General features: G+C 33.0%; 1 protein-coding gene across 9 annotated transcripts in view; it reads left to right on the forward strand.

Annotated features, from left to right (window-relative positions):
• The window catches only part of VPS13B (vacuolar protein sorting 13 homolog B), a 762,523-nt gene that overhangs the window by 125,645 nt on the left and 615,058 nt on the right, over positions 1-21,820 (forward strand). For all 9 annotated transcript variants that reach the window (XR_006606124.1, XM_045077980.1, XM_045077982.1 and 6 more), the window contains exon 17: positions 20,093-20,274. Coding sequence is in view for 8 of the 9 variants with exons in the window: in XM_045077980.1 (XP_044933915.1) it covers positions 20,093-20,274 (182 nt within the window). In the remaining variant the exon portion in view is untranslated. The remainder of the gene's footprint in view (positions 1-20,092; positions 20,275-21,820) is intronic.

A 21,820-nucleotide genomic window follows, 5' to 3' on the forward strand; every position in this document is an offset into this window, starting at 1 on the left:
TCTGAATAACACTAGAATAACTATATTGGAAGCTAGGCCCTTCAAGTCTAAAAAAACACCAATATTTATTTATCAGCAAATGTAGAGAATAAGTAACCACCCCACAGGCTCAAAAGGAGGTTTGCTCAACTGCCTTGTCCTTTATAATACCACAGTTTGAGAACATAGAGTTGAGTGTTTTTAATGCCCCTGGAGATAGAGCTTTTTAATTTCCTTTTTTCCAGAGCATAGATTATTTTCATCTGTCTGCTTTTGTGATCAACATTTTCTTTAACTGACTGTCTTAACACTAGTAAGACTTAACTGGGATGCTAATTCTCTTATCTCCACTTGAGTGGCAGCAGCCTGATAGTTAGCTTTGGTTCTTACATCTGGAATGTGCTCTCATGGAATGTTTTGAACTGAAAGAAACACTTTAATCATCTCTTAAAATCTTTTCATTTCAAAGATGAAAAAACTGAGTCCCAGAGAGTTCAAATTACCTAACCTAAGAGCACACAGTTAATATCAATGACCCAATTTGATCATCTTTTTTTTAAAAATCCTCATTTTATTGGTTCAGGCTCCTTCAACTCTATCACACTGCTTAAAAATTATTACTACTATTAATTTTTTTCATGGTAAAAGATGCAAAACATGAGATTTACCATTTTAACTATTAAGTGTATAGTTCATTAAGTATCTTCAGATTGTTGTGCTACTGTCACCCCTGTTGATCTCCGTAAATTTTATATTTTATAGCCAATAAACAGTAACTTCCAGTACTCCTTTCTTTGAGCCTCGGATAACTACTGTTCTACTTTGTATGAATTTGACTATTCTGGGTACCTCATGTATGTTAAATCATTCAATACTTGTCCTTTGTGTCTGACTTATTTCACTTAGCACAAGTTTTTAGGATTCATCCATGCTGTAGCATATGATAGATTTTTTTCTTCCCTCCCTCACTTACTCCTTGTTTCCCTCCCCTCCTTCCCTCTCTCTCTCCCTTTTTTTCTTTCCTTCTAAATTGATTCCATTTTAAGATTGAAAAATTCCATTGTATGTATATGCTTTGTTTATTCATTTAACCATCAGTGGCATTTGGCTTGTTTCCACCTTTTAGGTATTGATAATGGTGCTTTGAACATGAGTATACAAATATTTGTTTGAGTACCTGTTTTCAGTTCTTTTGGGTGTATACCTAGAGGTGGAATTGCTGAATCATATGGTAATTCTGTGTTTAATTTTATGGGAAACTGCCACTCTGTTTTCCACCGTTGCTGTACCATTATACATTCCTACTAACAATGCACAACAGTTCCAATTTCTCTCTATCTTTATCAACACTTTCTATTTTAGGTTTTTTGATAAAGTCATCCTAAAGAATTTGAAATGGTATTTCTTGATAGTTTTGATTTACATTTCTCTAACAATTAGTGATGTTAAGCATCTTTTCAGTTGCTTATTGATCATTTGTATATCTTCTTTGGGGAATATATATTCAAGTTCTTTTCTCATATTTAAATTGGATTGGTTTTGTTGAGTTGTGTTCCTTATGAATTCTGTGTACTAAATTTTTATTAAATATATGATTTGCAAGTTTTTTTTTTTTTCAATTCTGTCTGGAAACATTGCTTTTTAATGTTAAGATTCTATCTTAATTTATCTCCCAAGCCAGAAGCTTAATTTACATCTTTTATAAATCTTTGGCTTTTTGTTTTAAAAAGTTATTATTTACATTTGACACGGTTTTTCTTGAAAATTGGTATAACTTGAGCAAGTAAAAAGTGATCAAGTCCATATTTGGAATAGCTGTACTTTGGGGAGGAGGGGAAAGATAAATTTGTTAAACTTTAAACAACCCAAAGAATTCTATCTTCACAGTAGTTTTTGCTCTTAACATTTATGGAGATGGCTAACGTAGATATTTTCTCTGCAGATTGATTTTATACGTTTTTACAGTAAAGAGCTCTCTTTTCTTGATTGTCTTCTCTTAAAAAAATGTTTTAAAGATATTTAACTGTTAATTTCTTTCTTTCTTTCTTTTTTTTTTTAAAGATTTTTATTTATTTGACAGAGATCACAAGTAGGCAGAGAGGCAGGCAGAGAGAGAGGAGGAAGCAGGTACCCTGCTGAGCAGAGAGCCCGATGTGGGGCTTGATCCCAGGACCCTGGGATCATGACCTGAGCCGAAGGCAGAGGCTTTAACCTACTGAGCCATCCAGGCGTGCCTGTTAATTTCTTAAAAACTTAAATACAGTGCTTGACAGTCTATATGTTATAGACAAGTTTAATAATACTGAATACTGAATAGAAGGAAAATTAAAGTGAATGAAGAGATAAGATTAAATCAAATGAGTTTTCATCTGGTTATTTTATTTAGGATAGGCTTTAGGAGGATGTAGGTTTCAGAACCAGTAGGAAGATTGGGATTTTCATCACTATTTTAAAATGAATCTGTAAACACCTCATGGTTCCCATACATCTGGACTGACATATATGTGTATATGTGTATATATATGTGTTGCATGTGTGTGTGTATATATGTACGTATGTTCTATTTCCAAATTCATATGCATACTGGCTTATCACCTTTTTATTAGCAGTAGTGCTTGTTAATTGGAAAACAGGAGTTTTTTTTTAAAGTGGTTATATTAAGATATTAAGGGAGTCCAAAATTTTTGTGAGCATTATTCACTAAAAAGATACTATCACAGGCCTAGTGCTCACTGTTAATCTGTTTGAAATCTAAGAGAATACTGAAATATAGCTCTTTGAGGTTTTACTAAGTGGTAAATTAATTCAGCCAAAGCACTTAATGTTCTGATTATGAGATTATTTCTCTAATGATAGATGTTAACATTAATTTTAACTGTCTGGTGAAAGAATATATTTTAACAAATCCCAGCAGATAAAACACTGTTCTGTGTATGGTCACATAGTTAGGCATTTCAGGGTAGACTGAGATTTATATCAGTCCAGCATTGTTTGCTTTTTAGCTCTGTCAGACTCTCTTGAAAGGGACATACACTGCTGATGCAGGTTTCTGCTTTAAATGCAGATGAACCAGGGTTTGATTCATTCATCAAAATGAGATTCAAACTCATCAAAATGTGTGAATGACTTCTGAAATTGTATTTCTATATGATGGCTCTATAGTTCTTAAGAATATATGGATCTTTTAAAGAAGCTTAGGGCAGTTGAGAATGAGAAATACAGCAACCTTCATTTGTCTTTGGCTCAATTCTTGTATCTATTTCACATCCAGACTTGAATTTCTACACATTTAGAGATGGGTAAGTATAATCACAATGAAAATACACTGTCCTGATAAATTTCTCCATCATATAGCAGATTTGATTTGGGAAGTACATAGTACAAACTGTTCTCATACCAGCTTTCTCTCTTGATTTGGATAGCTTGTTGAAATAGTTCCCTGTGCCCCCATCCCTCTGCTTTTGTATTGGAATAACTCCCTTTGTAGCAGATTAGCTCCGTTTCCATCAAACTTCTGAAAGCAAGTGACTGGGTCTTATTAGTACTCTCTACTAAGGTGTAATAGTTTTATTTGAGCTGTAACCTCAGGTCAGGCATACAATAATGTGGACCACATGCCGGATGGCTCTGTGCATGATACAACTTCGTCTTCTATCTTATGGGATACTCTGTTGTATGACTTGGGAAATGCTTGCATGGTCTTGTTAACATAACTATCTTTGCATTATTAAGCATTTCCTTGCATATTTCTTAGAACCTTTCTTTGTTTTTCTCAAACTTTCTGTTTTTGTCCTCTACTAATTTTTTCATCATTAATGCTTCTTTTGTATCCTTATCTGGATCATTAAAACAGGGAAGGATGATCATAATAGGGTGCATATTTTCTTCAATTTTGTAAACAGTGTTCCCGAGTCAGTTTCAGTTTTTTGTTTTCTAAACTCTAGTGAGTTTCCCCACTGTTTTTCTGCCTTTTCTCACACTTGATAATGTTCTTTGCTCATTCATTCAGGCATGTTTCACAGATAGGAGATCAATGCCCACTATGTGCCAGACACTCTGCATGGCCCTCGAGAAGAAAAAAAATTAGCAAGATACCTGCCCTTATGGGGTTAGTTAAGGGAATTTTAAAATGGGGGAAAATTGATTAAAGAAAGAGACAGAGTAGATTGTCTTTTAAATCTAATTATATAAAATTGTCCTTTTTGTTGTCTTCAGCCTTGAAAGGAGATTTTTACATAGCTTTTTTAAAAAAACTTAATTCCAGTGTAGTTAACATAAAGCATTATATTAGTTTCAAGCATATACATAGTTTTTGATTGCATAATATTTTTAGTCTATGTTTTCTTATTTAATTTTGTTAGTGATTCCAATTTGAACTGAAAACCACTTAGTGATGAAGCAACTACTAATAGGTGAAATACAAGTTTTATAGAGAAATGAATTCGTTAAATTTATCATTGTTTTATTTTCCAGCTTTTTGCAACATTCTACAGTTATTTAATGATTTTGTAGAGTGTACTTGGTAATTCTGGACTTCAGCTTTTCCATAAACTTGATTTTTTTTTCAGTACTTATCTTCACATATATTATAATCTCCAGTATTTATGGATGTTAACATATATTAGAGCCTTTGAAGTCTGTTTATAAATATGTATATTTTAAATTTGTATACTTGCATTATACTCTTACTATCCATTATAATGTGCAGTGTGAATAAAACTCAGAAGTATGTAAACTATTTGTAATTAAAAGTTTTTTATTGTAAAGTTTTTAATATGTATAGTCATGAGAAGATAGCTTCTCTTTGATTGTAAATTATTGAGATTAATTTTGGGAGGAGCACTCAAAATGTATCATAACTTTGTAATCAAATCTCATTCTGATAATTTTTATATTCACTGAGAAATAGTTATATCTAACTTGCATATAATTTATATATTAAGAACTCATGAACAGAATTGTTTTTTCAACCTATGTAAGCAAGTAGTATGTGAGAAATTGATGGGGAAGTTTTAATACCAAATTTATAATAATAGCATAGATGTGTCAGGAATAGTACTAAGAGTTTTCTATGCATTATCTCATTTAATCTTCATAACAACATGACGGAGATACTATTTTATTCATTTTATATATATCTTTGTCTTATTAATCCTTATACATACAGTAAATAGTAAAATTGGCATTCACTTTTAGATCTCAGTCAAGACCCCAAATTAGCAGGCCCTGCTACCATTGATGAGGAGTATGTGGCAAGTTGGCATTACGTTTTTATCCTAAGGCATCTTTCCATAGGAATAGCTTTGCTAACTTACAATTTTTTAATAAACAGCTTTATTGAGTACTTTTTAAAAAAAAGATTTGTTTATTTATTAAACAGAGATCACAAGTAGGCAGAGAGGCAGGCAGAGAGAGAGGAGGAAGCAGGCTCCCTGCTGAGCAGAGAGCTTGATGCCGGGGCTTGATCCCAAGACCCTGAGATCATGACCTGAGCCGAAGGCAGAGGCTTTAACCCACTAAGCCACCTAGGTGGCCTATTGAGTACTTTATATAGCATAAAATTCACCCATTTCAGGTATGTAATTCAGTGATTTCTAGCACCTTAACTGAGTTATGTAATTGTTACTGTAAATCAGTTTTAGAATGTTTTCACCCTCCCAGTGAGATTTCTCAAGCCTGTTTATAATTATTCTCATCTCTGGCCCCAGGTAACCACTTTCTTCATAAAGTATCTTTTATGGCATATGAATGGAATCATGCAATATGTGGTATCTTGTGTCTGTCTTCTTTCACTTAGATAATGTTTTTGAGGTTATCTTTGACATAGCATGTATTAGTAGCTAACTTGTTTTTTATTTTCTACATCTGTCTGTGGCTTTCCTTAACTGAGTAAAATGTATTCAGTCTTGCATATAATTATCCATACTCTCAAGAGTATGCAAGACTCTCAGAGTCTTGCAAATAATTATCCATACTCAGAGATGTTTAAATTCCAGAGTTGATTAAGGGGTTTTCAAACTGTGTTATTGTTGCTGATGTAACTGTGACTTGGGATTTTCTGAGAATGTACTTTTCTGTCATTAGCCATTTCAAACCGTTTTGTTTTGTTTTAAAGATTTTACTTATTTCTTAGAGAGAGAAAGGATGAGCAGGGGAGGGGGCAAATGGAGAGGGGGAAGCAGGCTCCCCACTGAGCAGGGAGCCAGATATGGGACTTGATCCCAGGGCCCTCGGATTATGACCTGAGCTGAATGCAGATACTTAACTGACTGAGCTACCCAGGCTCTAGATACCCTAGATATCAGTTGTTTAGTCTCATCATGTTCTTAACTTTTTTGGGGAGGAATAATATTTGAAGGTGAAAACTTAATTTTTCATACTTATTTCTCAAAATATTCTTATATTTGTAGAATCCCTGTGAGTAAGGAAAAAAATTGGAAAACATTTAGAGGTCTGGCTACACCTGAAAATACTGTATGACTATAGCAAACTTTCATAGTACTTTAGAGTCGTGTAGAGATTGGTTTATAAAGTTCTCTATAATGGATTATTATATGAATTATACCCCTGTTTTCATTAACTTAGTTCTCATTTTGAAACCAGAGTATAATTTAAATATAGCAAAGTTTAGCAATTTTATGCATACAGATATGTATAGTCAGGTAGCCACCAAAGTTCTTTCTTGTCTCTTTGCAGTCAGTCCCTTTCTCTCTCCCTAGAGTGAATCAAATTTTTGGGGAGGACTGTTGGCTCATATTAAGGAGTGATGCCTGTTTTGATTTAGGGGATGACTGATTAGCTTGTTAGCTGGGAAACCCCACTGTTCCTTGCTTTGTTGTTCCATTCTTCACCCAAACCCATCAGACAACTGATTTCACTAGGGCTTCTGGGATTTCTCTAGCACACAGCTGCCGAAGAATGAGTCTCATAGCATTTTCAGTTGCATAATAAAAGATTTTCTACATAGATTTCATACATTCATAAATGAAAACATTCATAATTAATGAAGTCTAGACTCACTTCTATTCTCTATTTCTTAATTCCCCAAAAGAGCCATAAATATAATATGTATGGATTTATACAATGAAACTACTCTTCCTGATATGAACACACTGGTAGTTCGGACTTACTAAAAATAAGTTTTTACACATTCACATATTTTCATTTCATTGAGTGTCTTTCACTTAGGTTTTTAAAAAGCATAGTTTAAAGAGAACAATGAAAATAGAAAAAGGGAGGGGCACCTGGGTGGCTCAGTCAGTTAAGCATCTGCCTTCAGCTCAAGTCATGAACCCAGGTCCTGGGATCAATCCCAGTGTGGGGCTCCCTGCTCAACAGCCAAGTCTGCTTCTCCCTTTGCTCCTTACCCAACCCCTCCTCCTTGCTCATGTATGCTCTCTTTCTCTCAGATAAATAAAATCTTAAAGAAAAAAATAGAAAAAAATGTAATTTTAACATGGGAGATATTATAGGACTCTATTTTAAGTGACAACAAGCATAGTCTAATTCTTTAACAAGATTTAAACTTTTAAAAAACTTATTTTACTATTGTCCTGTGTATTTTAATTTGATTAATTTACAGCCTTGTATTTGTATCAAAATGAAAATTTGACCTAAATTGCATTTGCATGAATTACCAGTTTGTTCATATCAGAAAGAGTAGTTTCATTGTATAAATCCACATATATTATATTTATGGTTCTTTTGGGGAGTTGAGAAATAGAAGTGAATCTAGACTTTAATTAGGAATGTTTTCCCCCAAATATGTCATTGATTTTTCTGTAAATTTGTCTTGAGTGATTTTAAATAACTTACTTAAAAATTTAAAAAAATGCCTCTTAAGTAATCTTTATATGAGGAATAGTCCAGAATCTTAAATCTAATAAAATAACATGATTGGTTCTGAGCATGTTTTCATCAGATGTCCTGTTTGTCTCTTTCTTAGTACTAACTTTTAAGTCTCTGCTTATACTGTTTTGGGATTTAGTTTGGTTAATTTCAACTCTTGGAAATATTTTAGCTACAGTTTTCAATTATGAAATTATAAAGCCTGTCATTACTAATGATTTTATATTTTGCTAATAAAGTAGATTTACTTATTTAGAATATTAATGTATTATTGTTATTTAAAAATTCCCTTGAAAGAACAATTTTTATATTAACTCCTCCCAATTTTTATTTTTTGTCATGTTTTGGTTCTGATTTTGTAATGTGTTTAAGTAAATGACCTGTCAAAAAATACCTGCTTTTATAGTTCTTGAGTGTATGTGTGTGTGTGTGTGGGGGGGGGAGGTTAAAAAGACATGAAAAACACCACTATAGGTAAATAACATCTGTCTTTATATCAGTTTTCCCTTTGAAATTTTTTTAAGTGAATGCATGAAGAGCATGCAACACATGTTAACAACCAGAGAGTGTTGGTCCAATGAGAACAGAAGGTTTTCTTTGATTTTCCTGTCGGAAAACTTGATATTTTCCACATGCAATTTTATGATCAGTTGGGTGTGAAGTTGTATAGGCAAACACAATTTGTCTCTTGTTAAAAGTTTTAAACTTAGAGGTATCCAAATGAACATTTATAATTCATTCTTAGATTATTGACTTTAAATTTGATTTTTGGGATATTGGAGAATATTATTGTAAGACGTACATCTTTTTCTATGAGAAGAATTATGCTAGCTATTCCCCAGTATTTGGTTTTGTCTATGTACAACAGCAGGAGAATATTATCTTGTGACAGCATTTTATTCTAGTGACAGTATCTTTGAAATACGTCTGTGTTTCATTATTTTTGGGATCTGAAACTTAAGAGTATATTCAAAAGAATTCTAAGTTATTAGTATATTAAAAAGGAAATGTTTTGGTTAGAAATCACTCAGTTTAGGGTAAGGTTTTTTTTAATCAGTGTCTCTAAATTTCTTAACTGTGTTTAATTTAATCTCTTTTTAATACATTAATTTGAAATTTAAGAACAAATAATCATTGGAGATCCCCAAACCCGAAGGATTGTATAGTGCATACTTAGTGGCAGAAGATAATCTCTAAGAATAGCATCATAATGCTCTTGTATAGCATTTGTACTTCACTAATTCCACTACATACAGGGATTTATTTGAACCTCACAATGGAGAAGTCATCCGTTTTTTATTTTAAAGATGTGGAAATGAAGAATAAGGGAAGGTGATATGGTGGATCTAGAAAGATAAGTCACCGATTCTAGACATCTTTTAATTAGTTTGTGATGGAACCGTCAATAGCATGTTGGTAACTATTAGCAAGTTTTCAATAATAACTTTGTATTCTTTATTATGATTTATAACTTTAAAAAATATTGCCAGTTTCCTAGATGAATCTGTTAATACTTAGCTTTTTTCATCTGATTAATGACTCATTTATTTGTTTTAAAAATAATATTTTGGCACCTATCATGTGAAAACTTGTGTTGTAGGCCCTGGAGTCCCATTATGAATAAGATGCAGTCTTTGCTTTTTCTTTCTTGATTACCTAAGTATTTAGAGAGATGTTCTTTTCTTTTCTTTTCTTTTTTAAGGTTTCAAGTTCTAAAAAAAAGTTCTAGTCAGTTAATATATGGGGTAATATTGGTTTCAGTAGTAGAATTTAGTGATTCATCACTTATGTACAATACGCAGTGCTCATCACAAGTGTCCCCCTTATCACCCATCCCCCATGTAGCCCATTCCCCTGCCCACCTCCCCTCTAGCTACCCTCAGTTTGTTCTCTATGGTTGAGAGCCTCTTTTATGGTTTGTCTCCCTCTCTCTTATTTTTTCTTTCCCCTATGTTCATCTGTTTTTTTTTCTCTTAAATTCTACATATGAGTGAAATCATATGGTATTTGTCTTTATCTGACTGATATATTTCACTTAGCATAATATTGTTTAGCTAAATTGACTTCATTGCAAATGGCAAGATTCCATTCTTGTTGATGGCTGAGTAATATTGCATTGTGTATGCATACCACATCTTCTTTATTCATTCCTCAGTTGATGGACATTTGGGCACTTTCCATAGTTTGGGTCTTGTTGATACTGCTGCTATAAACATCGGGGTGCATGTGCCCCTTTGTAACAGTATTTTTGTATCCTTTGGGTAAATACCTAGTAGTGCAATTGCTGGGTTGTGGGGTTGTTCTCTTTTTAACTTTTTGAGGACCCTCCGTACTGTTTTCCAGATTGCCTGCACCAGTTTGTATCCCACCAACGGTACAAGAGGGTTCCCCTTTCTCTGCATCTTTGTCAACGTCTGTTGTTTCCTGTGTTGTTAACTTTAACCATTCTGGCAAGTGTGAGGTCATACCTCATTATACTTTTGATTCATATTTCCCTGATGATGAATGATGTTGAGTATCTTTTCATGGGTCTTAATCACCAGCTAACTTTTATATCTGCAGCCAGGTTTCTTTGATTGACTTGTTTTTGAAAGATAATTCTAATTATGTCCTTCTCCAGCCTAAAATACTTTGCTTCTCACAGCTTTTACAGTGAAGATTAAAATCTTTAAAACATTCTGCAATACCCTCAGTGATCTAGCCCTTGCTTAGTTATCTGTGTTGATCTGAATGTCCTCTTTAGCCCCTTCCACCTTTTGCCTTCTTCAGTTTCTTTTTTCACCAGGTCTTTTACCATATTGTTTTACTAGTCAATAGCCTAAATGACTTTTACTTACCCTATAGGTATTGGAAACTGACACTTTTCTCTGACTAGGTTACATCCCCCTAATATATTCCTTCATTGGATATCTGTTCTGTTTTTCACTGCACTTTTCATGGAAGTGATTTTACACTGGTTCGCGTGATTATTTAACAGCTTTCCTTTCTTTTTACTTAACCTCCATATGGACCATCTTTTTCTATAGAGGACATTTCTCTTTCAAACCTTGACTCTATTGTAGACAAAAATAAAAACTTATTGACATACAGCTGGTAATTTCTATAGTGATTTCATTTTTTTTTTTTTTTTTGGTTGTCTGATTGATGAGGTTTTAGATTATGTTTTTTGACAACTAAGTCTGTCTCCTGTTTACTTACATAATATGTGTAAAATGTGCTCTTGGTCAAAGGAAAAAAAAAGTGACTTTAATTACTGAACTTGACTAAAGTTTTAGTGATTTTTCTACTCAGAATTCTTAAGGTTGTGTTTGAATGTTACTACATACATAAAGTATATTCTATAAACACACTTCCCTTCTCTTTTTTCTTGAGTAGACATTTTTACTTAAGTAGGTGAATTGTTTATATTGAATAACTTGTATAGGAGATGATGAGAAAATGAAGGGACAACATTTTGTTCCTTTTGTATTTTGTTTGCTACTGTCCATAGTTCATTGTACAATATTGGACATTGTATATTATAATAATCAGAAATTGATTTTTATCTTAGTGTTAACTTTTTCTTTTTCTTTTATTTAATATTTAAATTGAAGTAGTATTTTAGAAATTTGAAAAATGCTGAACTTTTCAAATCTAAATATAACAAGATATAATTTGCATTTTATAGTTATTTGCAAATGCTACAATCATTGTGGTTAAAAAATGTACTGGTAAGAATGTTGTGAAAGGGATATTCTTACACAGTGCTGATGAATGTGAAACGGGATTCAAACTATTATGAAGTATGCATAAGATCACTGTGGAACTGTGTGTATTACTGTAGAAAGAACTTAATCTCTGAGAATGTAATTTAGTTAAAAAAAGCAGACTATAGACACTCCCCCCACAGAAACATACATACATAAGCACACATCCATTAAAATTTTAAGTATATATGAATGCATAAAATCAAAAGAGGTCTATAGTTGTGTATGCTAAACTTATAATAAGTAGTTATGTATCAGGGTGGAGTGGAATTAGAAGGAAAGAGGAACTTTAACCTTTCATTTTATCTACTATTTAATTTAAAACATTTTTTCCCCTTTTTATTGAGTACTGATGTATTGTGTAAGGTATATAGAACTAAATACAAATTTCTAAGCTTTTTAAACTGCTTTATTTTGAAGTTAAGTTGGTGAAGTTTTGTACTCATTTTGTTTTGGAAAAAGTGATCTAATTTTATTTTACTGTACAGGATATGAGTAATAACAAAAATACATTTTTGGAACCAATTTGTAGGTTCAAACTCTGCATTTGGGGACTCTATATAAATCTTTAGATCCAGCTGTTGCTGAGGATATTCTTTCAATTGCTGTGAGGTGTGTTGATTTTAAGAGAATGGATGGCTGTTCCTCAAGTGTATGTATGGCAATTGTTTAATTCCTTTGCATCAAATAGTAAAAACTATCTCCACATTCTTTATTTAAAATTTTGAAGGTAGAATTTTCTTTAAAGAAATGCCAGATTGGTCCAGAAATTTCATCAGCTCTGTATTATGATTTGTCAGCAGATGATACAAGTAGAGTCTTTTAAAGTATTTGTTAATTAGGGCATATTCATTTTCAATCTTTGCTACTACACAATCAAGACCTACTTGTTTCTGTTTCCCTCAATTTATTCTGGAGTTTGTCCAAGTTGGGTTTTAATGAGTTGTTTATTCCACTAGTTACATTAGGATTTATTTTTCCCTAGAGAGTAATGTTTGAATTGATAGTTTTAAAACCTATTCTGTAAAGTGAACATATGTTCAGACTAGGACTTCTCTGATACGTGAAATAGGCATAGTTAAATAATTTTATTTTTACCAACTTACATGTTAAAATGTTGGTTTAGTGATTTTTTTTTTTTAGGTATTTCCAGAATTTGTTAGATATTTTTCATATGAACTTGATCGAACTTTTTTTTAAAAAACATTAAATAAATATATAGTGGCATAAACCACAAGGAAAATTTTATTTTATTGTGCCTATTCACTACATTTTAAAGAGCCTCCCAAATAGCCTAAATAAAGTTGTAAAAACTATTGGTCTGTTAACTTTCTGAAGCAAATGTGGTATGATGTTATGGTTAGATGAATTGGGTCTGATGAAGTGGACACATGGGTATTTATTATTTTTTTATATTTGTTAACCTATTAGAAATATTTCAAAATTGACCAAAACAAAAAGGAATGAAACCTCTCTTCATTGATACCAACAGATATATTGTATAACCTACCATCTTTGGTCAAATTATTTTTAGTTCATTTTAGTTCAAATGCTACTGGAGTACTAAGCAGAAGCATAATAAAATGTACTTTTATTTGTGGTCAGCTACAGCTGGAAAATAAAACCACAAAAAATGTCCTACGTGTATGATATAATTTATTTGTTTATTATTGAATTCTGGCTTTTGTACAAAGTGGATTATTTCCTTTGATGTTAAATTGAATCTGAAGGAGAGGATTGCTCCCTACCCTTGGGTATTATTAAATGTAGAATAAATTAATCTTTTTGAATTTGCATATGTTTAACTTTTTATTCAAGTCCATGTTACCCATTTGGGAGCCATTTTATGTAACATATGATGGCTTGGAAGTTAGAATACCATATACAGTAGCTTAATTTGTTATGAAATAGTAAAGGCTCACTTATAAAAAGAATCCCAACTTTAATTTTGCCTTATAAAAGATTATTGCTGTAGTTATAAGAACATGGCTCTTGCTATTCTATAGAACTTTCTATAGTGTATTTAACTCTAATGATAGAGTAGTTTAATTGTACATTTTATATTGTTGGTGTTCCAAATTTTTTTTTTCTTTACTTGCTATCACTAATACATTTATTTTGGTCAGGAATTTTGAGAACTTAATATAGAAATAAATACTCATTTTTAAATGCTTATAAAATAACAATTTACAAAATGGTTGCATTGTTAAGAATGCAAAAGGAACAACAGTGACGTTATAAATTTGTGTATTGGGTCCTTTTTGTTTTAACATTCTATTTCTTTTAATGCCTGGTATTTTACCTGTTTGGTTTATAGAATCTTTTATTCAGTGCATGTTTGTTCCTTGGTCTGTTCATTTCAGCCTGTCGACTTTCTGGCAGAATGTAATCAGGATTGTGGTTGAAGGGTAAATCCAGGTAGAGCTACATATTGCTATTACATATTTGAAAATTGTATGGATAAGGTGGTCTGTGTATTATTAATGTGCAGTTGTATATTTAAATTGCCTGGCATGCTATTTAAGAGAGCTGGGTGATTTTGTTGTTGTTGTTTTGATATCTTTGAGTGAGAGAAAGCATATTTACTTAGACCACTGTTCCTAGGAACAGAGTTCTGACTACATGAGGGAGATTTTTTGTTTTAATGAGATGAAGTCCGCATTATACAACATTCACCATTTTAATTATTTTAAAATGTACTATTCTTTGATTTTTAGTATTTTTACACCATTTTGCAGTCATTGTCATTATCTGATTCCAGAGCATTTTCAAAACTCTAAAAATGAAACCCTGTCTCCATGAACATTTCATATGAACAAAATCGTACAATATGTGGCATTTTTTGCCTGGCTTCTCTCATTTAGCATCCTTTCAAGGTTCATCTGTGCTATAGTAATTATTACTACTCCATTCCTTTTAATGGCCGAATAATATTCTTTTGTGTGGATGTATAGCACATTTTGTTAATCCATTTTTCAGTTGGATTGTTTGGTTGGGTTGTTCCACTTTTGGGCTGTTGAGAATAATGCTGCTATGAACATGTATTTATGAGTTTTTATATGAACATGATCTCAGTTCTCTTGGGTATATATGTAGCAGTATAATTGCTGGGTCGTACAGTAACTTTATATTTACTTTTTTGATGAACTGCCAGATTGTTTTGCAGTGGCTTTAGTGTTATACATTCCTACCTCCATTGTATGATGGTTGCAATTCTTCAACATCCTTTCCAACACTTGTTATTTTTATTTTCTGTTTTTTTTTTTTCATTCTTTATAGCCATCCTAGTGAGTGTGAAGTGGCAGCTCAGTACAGTTTTGATTTTCATTTCCCAGATGATGTTGAGTATCTCTTAATGTGTGTATCTTCTTTGGAGAAATGTCTATTCATGTTCCAGTTCATTGTTTTTTAAAATATTTTATTTATTTGAGAGAGAGATAGCATGAGAGAGTGAGTGAGCATGAGCAGTAGAGAAGGGGAGAAGGAGAGGAAGCGGCAGGTCCCCCTTAAGCAGGGAGCCTGACCTGAAACTTGATCCCAGCACCCTGAGGTCATGACCTGAGTTGGCTTAATGGACTGAGCCGATAAACTGTTCTAGTTTACTTTTAAATTGGGATGTATATCTTCTTGTTGAGTTGTAGGAGTTCTTTTTTTTTTTTTTTTTTTTAAGATTTTATTTATTTGAGTCTGAGAACACGAGTTGGGAAAGGGACAGAGGGAGAGAAGAGCACGAAGCAGACTCTGCACTGAGCAGGTAGTCTGGCGCGGTGCTGTATCCCAGAACCCTGGGATCATGACCTGAGCTGAAGGCACTTAACCGACTGAGCCACCTGAGGTGCCCTGAGTTGGGAGTCCTTTACAAACTCTGGACAGTAGACTCTTTTACATATATGATTTACAAATATTTTCTTCCATTTTATTATCTTCTCACCCTCTGAATAGTAGCCTTTGGTATACAAAATTTTAAATTTTGATGAAGTCAAATATATCTTTGTCCTTTTTAGCTTTTCTTTTGGTATGATATTTATGAAACTGTTCTTAATCTAAGATCATGAAAATTTATAGCTGTTTCTTTCTAAGAGTTTATAGTTTCAGTTTTTTTTTTTTTAAATCAATTTTGAGTTAATTTTCATATATATGGTATGGTAGGGGTCCAACTTCATTTGTACTTGGATATCCAGTTGTTGCAGATTATTCATTCCCTAGTGACAGGTGGTGATTACACTTACTGTAGTGAGTATCGAGTAATGAATAGAATTGGCAAATTACTGTTTTACCACTGAAACTAATATAATATTTTATGTTAACTATACATCAATTAAAAAAGAGTATCCATTCCCCATTGATTGGTCTTGACAGCCTTATCAGTAATTGGACATAGATATGGGGATTTGTTTCTAGACTGAAGTTTTAGGTCACTGATTTTTTTGTCTATCCTTATGCCAGTATGGCACTGTTTTATTTTCGTACTAAGTTTTGAAATTTGGAAGTGTAAATTTTTGAACTTGTTCCTTTTCAAGACTGTTTTGACTATTCAGGATTCTTTGTAAGTCCATATGAATTTTAGGATTATTCACTTTTAAAATAGACTCCTGAGATTTTGATAGGGATCAAATTTAACCCATTAATGAGTTTGGGGTTTACTGCCATTTTAATAATATTCAATTTTTCAATCCATAAACATCTCTTACCATTTATTTAGATCCCTTCTGTAATTTCTTTCAACAATGTTTTGTTGATTTCAGGGCAACCGTTTTGTACTTCTTTGTTAAGTTATTCATAAGTATTTTTTGTTGTTGTCGCTATTATAAATGGAATTGTTTTATTTCCTTTTCTGGTTGTCATTTTAAGTAAATATATAACTAATTTTTTGTAATTCCCTTATATCTTTGAACTCAGTTGAATTTTTTAGCTTTAACAGGTGTGTGTGTGTGCGCGCGTGCGTGCGTGCTGCATGTGCGTGCACGTTTTAGGGTTTCCAATATATAAAATTATCTCATCTGTAAGTACTGATATTTTTACCTTTTCCTTTACACTTTTTTTTTTAGATTTTATTAATTTATATGAGTAAGAGAGAGAGTATGCACACATGAGTAGGGGAAAGGGAAGAAAAGGGAGAAGCAGACTCCCCGCTGAGCAGGGAAACTGATTTGGGACTCAATCCCAGGACCCCAAGGTCATGACCTTAGCTGAAGGCAGACGCTTAGCAAACTGAGTCATCCAGATGCCACTTTTCCTTTACACTTTGAATGCTTTTACTTACTTGTCTTGGCTAGAACCTATACTGCAATGTTGAATAAAATGGCAAATAAATGGCAAAAACAGAGATCTTTTCCTTTTCCCTGATCTTAGAGAACAAACCTTCAGTCTTTTATCACTAAGTATGATGTTTGTTGTGTATTTTTCATAAATGTCCTATATCATGTTGAAGAATTTGTCTTCATTCTTAGTATGTTGTGTTTAAATCATGCAAGACTATTGTATATTTGTCAAATGCTTTTTTCTGTATCAGTTGAGATGTACATGATTTTTCCCCTTCTGTAAATATGGTGTATTGCATTGATTGATTTTCTTTTGTTGAACCACTCTTCTATTTCTGGGAAGAGTGCTAGTTGTCACATTGTGTAATGTTTTAATTTCTTCTGATATGTTAGTATTTACTGAGGATTTTTACATTTGTGTTCACAAGGGATATTGGTGTGTTATTTTCTTATCTTTGTCTAGCTTTGGTTTCAGGGTAACATTGGCCTTACAGAAGGAATTAGGTTCCCTCCTCTATTTTTTTTGCATAAGTTTGAAAAGGACTTCTGCTATTCTTTTTTGAAAGAAGTTTGGTAGAATTCATCAGTGAAGGCTTCTGGTCTTGGACTTAACTTTCTTAAGACTTATACTTCATTTTTGGAGGATAGTTTTGCTGGAATTGTAATTACTGATTGACAGTCTGTCTTTTTGCACTGTAATATTTCATCTACTGCCGTGTGACCTCCATGGTTTCTGATTGGGAATGCCTTCAAAACTCAACCAGGCAGTTGACAATTCTGCCTTCTTTTCTTGTGCAGACTGTGAAAGTCAGTGGGAGGTAAGAGCCTCAGGCCTTTCTGTGGTCTTTGCTCTGCTAGTAAAAGAGTCAAGTGTGTGTATGGCCTTCTGTATTCCCAGGAAGACACTGGAACTTTTTAACCTTTTTATTCTCTAAAGCAACACTTCCCAGACTTTCCTCCCAAGATATTGGTTAATCTGTTTTTTGCCGCTTTTTTAATCCCTTGCCCCAGGAAGTAAAGGCTAATGTAATACATTTGGCTGTAAATGTTTTCTACAAGTGCTCCAGGGTGGTTTGTTTCTTTGTTTGTTTTTTAAGTGTTGGGAGAGTTCTGAATTAAAAGAGATAAAGTAAGCTCATTGAGTTGATCCTCGTAGCTACCAGATGGGTCAAAGCAAAAACCACAATTCCTTCTGAATAAGGTTTTCTCTCTTAACCACTACTTACTTGTACTGAGAATGTGGACGGTTAAATGCCACTGCTGGGCTGAGGGAAAAGGGATTCAACATGGGTAACTAAAAAACCAAAAAACTCACTGGTCTGAGAGTCAGCTGCTTTTTTTTTTTTTTTTAAAGTGTTCCCTGTTTGTTGCAGGATTTTAGTTAGTTTCCAGAGTTTTGAAAAAGTTAACTCTAGAGAGGTTTTGCCAGATTTTTGCAGCTTTTTTTGAAAGATAGACTAGTGTGCCTCACTCTGCTGTTTTTGCTGATGCCATTCCTCTTAGGGAGGTTTTAAGTGAAGGTCATTTCAGTGAGGAGGTAAGAAATTGATAATCCAGTGTTGGGTCAGGGAGTGGAGGTAGATTGATATGTTTAATGCTCATATCTTGGCGGGTTTTTTTTTTTTTGTTTTTTGTTTTGTTTGTTTTTTTTGAGAGCCAGCACGCATACTTGTGCACATACACACACGTGGGAGAAGGGGCAGAGAGAGAGCGTGAATCTCAAGCAGGCTCCATGCCCAGTGTAGAGCCCTTTGTAGGGCTCCAACCTAAGACCCTGAGCCAAAATCAAGTCAGACGCTTAACTGACTGAGCCATGCAGATACCCCGGTATCTTGGAATTTTAAAAATGATTTATGAAATTACTTCATTTGACATAATTTATGATTTCCTTAATTAATTCTGGAAATATTGTAATTTAAATTAAAAAGTAAAAAAAAGAGATTTCTATAAATATAATACAGATTTCTCAAAGGACCAAGCCAAACAATATAGACATTTATATAAGGAAAGGATAAGATGATATGAATCATCTTCCACTCTTATCTTACAGAAATAACTATTAAAAATTCTAGACAGGGGGTATCTGGGTGGCTCAGTGGGTTAAGCCTCTGCTTTCAGCTCAGATCATGATCCCAGGGTCTTGGGATCTAGCCCCGGGCTCTCTGTCAAATAAATAAAATCTTAAAAAAATAAAAATAAATTCAGGATATTGAACACTCTGGAATTAGGGTTAGATGAAATCTCAAGATCAATGGCTGTATAAAGCCTATTCAGGTATTTCTTATGGGTAGAACCTATAGAAAAACAATTGATTTAGTGAATTAGGTTATTATCAGGCTGCAACAACCATATGGCCTTCTTGCCATCCCAGTTCTCCCTCAGGAACTTTTCATTGACTATTCGTTTGCTTGAATCACTTTCTAGAGGTATTCACTCAGCTGGCTCTTAACTTCCTTCAAGTTCGCTCAAGTTTTGCTTGGAATTAGATCTGTTTTTTTTTTTTTTTTTTTCTTTTAAAGTCTGCACACATTATGAAATTGCTCCCTCTTCAGTTTCTATTTCATGTTCTACTTTTCTCTTACTGTCAAATAGGAACCTGGGTATAATGTAAATATTTCATAAATACTTATGAGAGAAGTAGGATAGAGGGCTCTGGATTAGAATCCCTGGATATAAGTTTTTGTATTTTTACTCTAAGATATTTAGAACAATGCAGAACTGGTAATAAATTTTCTTAAGTGTTGGCCTTCTGAGTGGCTCAGTTGGTTGGGCGACTGCCTTCAGCTCAGATCATGATTCTGGAGTCCCGGATCAAGTTCCGTATCGGGCTCCCTGCTCAACGTGGAGTCTGCTTCTCCCTCTGATCTCTTCCCTCTCATGCTTTCTCTCCTTCTCTCTCTCTCTCTCAAATAAATAAATGAAAAAAAGCTTTAAAAATTTTTTTTCTTAAGTGTTAACTAGTATTATTTTCATTGTTATCTTTGAAGATTATCTAGGTTGAAAAATTATAATTGAACAGAGTATATGTGTGTGTGTTTGAATGTGTATGCATGGACATTATTTTTATATTTATATTTTTTATTATAAGTTTTTGAAATAGTGAAATTTAAATTGTGGAGTTGCATATCTATTTGATTTAGTTGTATTTAAATTATTTCGAATGTCTGCTTTTTTTTCCTTACAGCCTAGTTCATTTTTTATGTTGCTATTTGTAAATGCTGTTTACTATACTGTTATTCTTTCTCTTTTCTTATGCAGGACCAAAAGATCTCAGATTGCTGTAACTGAAGGTATATTTGAACTTCCAAATCTCACAATTCAAGCAACAAGAGCACAGACACTTCTGCTCCAAGCAATATATCAAAGCTGGTCTCACATTGGAAATGTCAACTCTTTGTCAGTGAATGAAGCTTTGATGAATGAAGTTTTCCAAACTATAGGTAAGAGCACAGTCTTCTTGGCAAGTATTTGGAAAATTCTTATTGGTGGTGACTAATATTTTATTATTCAAATTCATAAGTATAGCCTGCTGAACTTAAATCGTGTACTAAAGTTCTGTGCAAGTGGATATTTACAGCTCCTGTGTAAAATTCAGGATATGAGGTAAGCCATTCAGTTTCATTCCCTGCCACCAATTTCTGGATATATTTTCAGGGTGTTCTTTTTTACCAACTTTTTGCACAGTTAACCCTCTCGCCTTACCTGGATAACTTCCAAGGGGATCAATGTAATGTGTATGTTTGAAATGATAGCCCAATCAAGCATAAGTACATTGTGCTTGAATATGCTGGTAAATATGAATAAAATCTTGTTCATAATATTTTAAGACTTGGTAAGCAAATTATCCTTTTTAAAAAATTTAAATTCAATTAATTAACATATAGTGTATTATTAGTTTCAGAAGTAGAGTTCAGTGATTCATCAGTCTTATATTACACCCAGTGCTCATTATATCACATGCCCTCCTTGATGTCCATCACCCATCTTCCCACTCCCACAAATTATCTGTTTTGTGTGAAAAACATTAGTCTTACACCTTGACTGGTTAAGTTTACTACTAAAAATAAAAAATCTGCTTTGATGCCACCATAGGAGATGTTATCTTTATCTTACACTTACTTTGCAGGTAAACAAAAAAATTTACAGAAGTTTATCTTCTTTTAATTGACTCAGTTTAAAATAATCATCTTTGTTTTGTTAGTAACACAAAAGTAGCTTTTAAAGAAGAATATATTTTTATTAAATGTAATCATCCTTTCAAATAATAACCTGTGAATTTCCTACTTCTCTTGCCTATGAAAATAAGACATTGGCTTTTTGTTTTTATATGATGCTTTTGAAGGTTTTAATTTCAGACCATACTGTGGGGGACTATATTATAAATTCTAAAAAACATAAAATAAAAAAGCATTATAATTAGAGCCTTTTTTTGACAAGTCTAATGACTAATATAAAATTTTATATAGTTTTGTGTTGTCAGGTTTTTAAGATTCTATAAAGAATGACAAGGCAAATGTTTCATTAGCCTAGAAGCTGTTAAACTTGGGGCTTATGAAAGGCCTTTAAATTCTTTGAATCTTCTGAAGTAGTACCCAAATTTTAGTATGTATGAACACTTAACTCTCCTACCACACATACATACATATTTATAATCTCTTTTTAAGTTGATTCTTTTATTAAATGTAGTGAATAAGTAATTCAGACAGTTTTGACTTTAATCTATTTTTTCTTATGTTATCATAGTTAACAGTTAACTTTCTTTTCTTTGGCATTGCCCATACTTCTTGCATTCTTTTACTTAAAAACTTTTAATGATTTAGGTGTATGTCTTGGAAAGAATGTAGATTTTTTTTTTAAAATATTTTATTTATTTATTTGACAGAGATCACAAGTAGGTAGAGAGGCAGGCAGAGAGAAAGAGAGAGAGAGAGATGGAAGCAGGCCCCCCGCTGAGTAGAGAGTCCGATGCAGGGCTTGCTCCCAGGA

The sequence above is a fragment of the Mustela putorius genome, unplaced genomic scaffold (assembly GCF_011764305.1).
Source record: "Mustela putorius furo isolate JIRA1106 unplaced genomic scaffold, ASM1176430v1.1 tig00000228_pilon_pilon_pilon, whole genome shotgun sequence".
In the NCBI taxonomy this organism is placed as follows: Eukaryota; Metazoa; Chordata; class Mammalia; order Carnivora; family Mustelidae; genus Mustela; species Mustela putorius.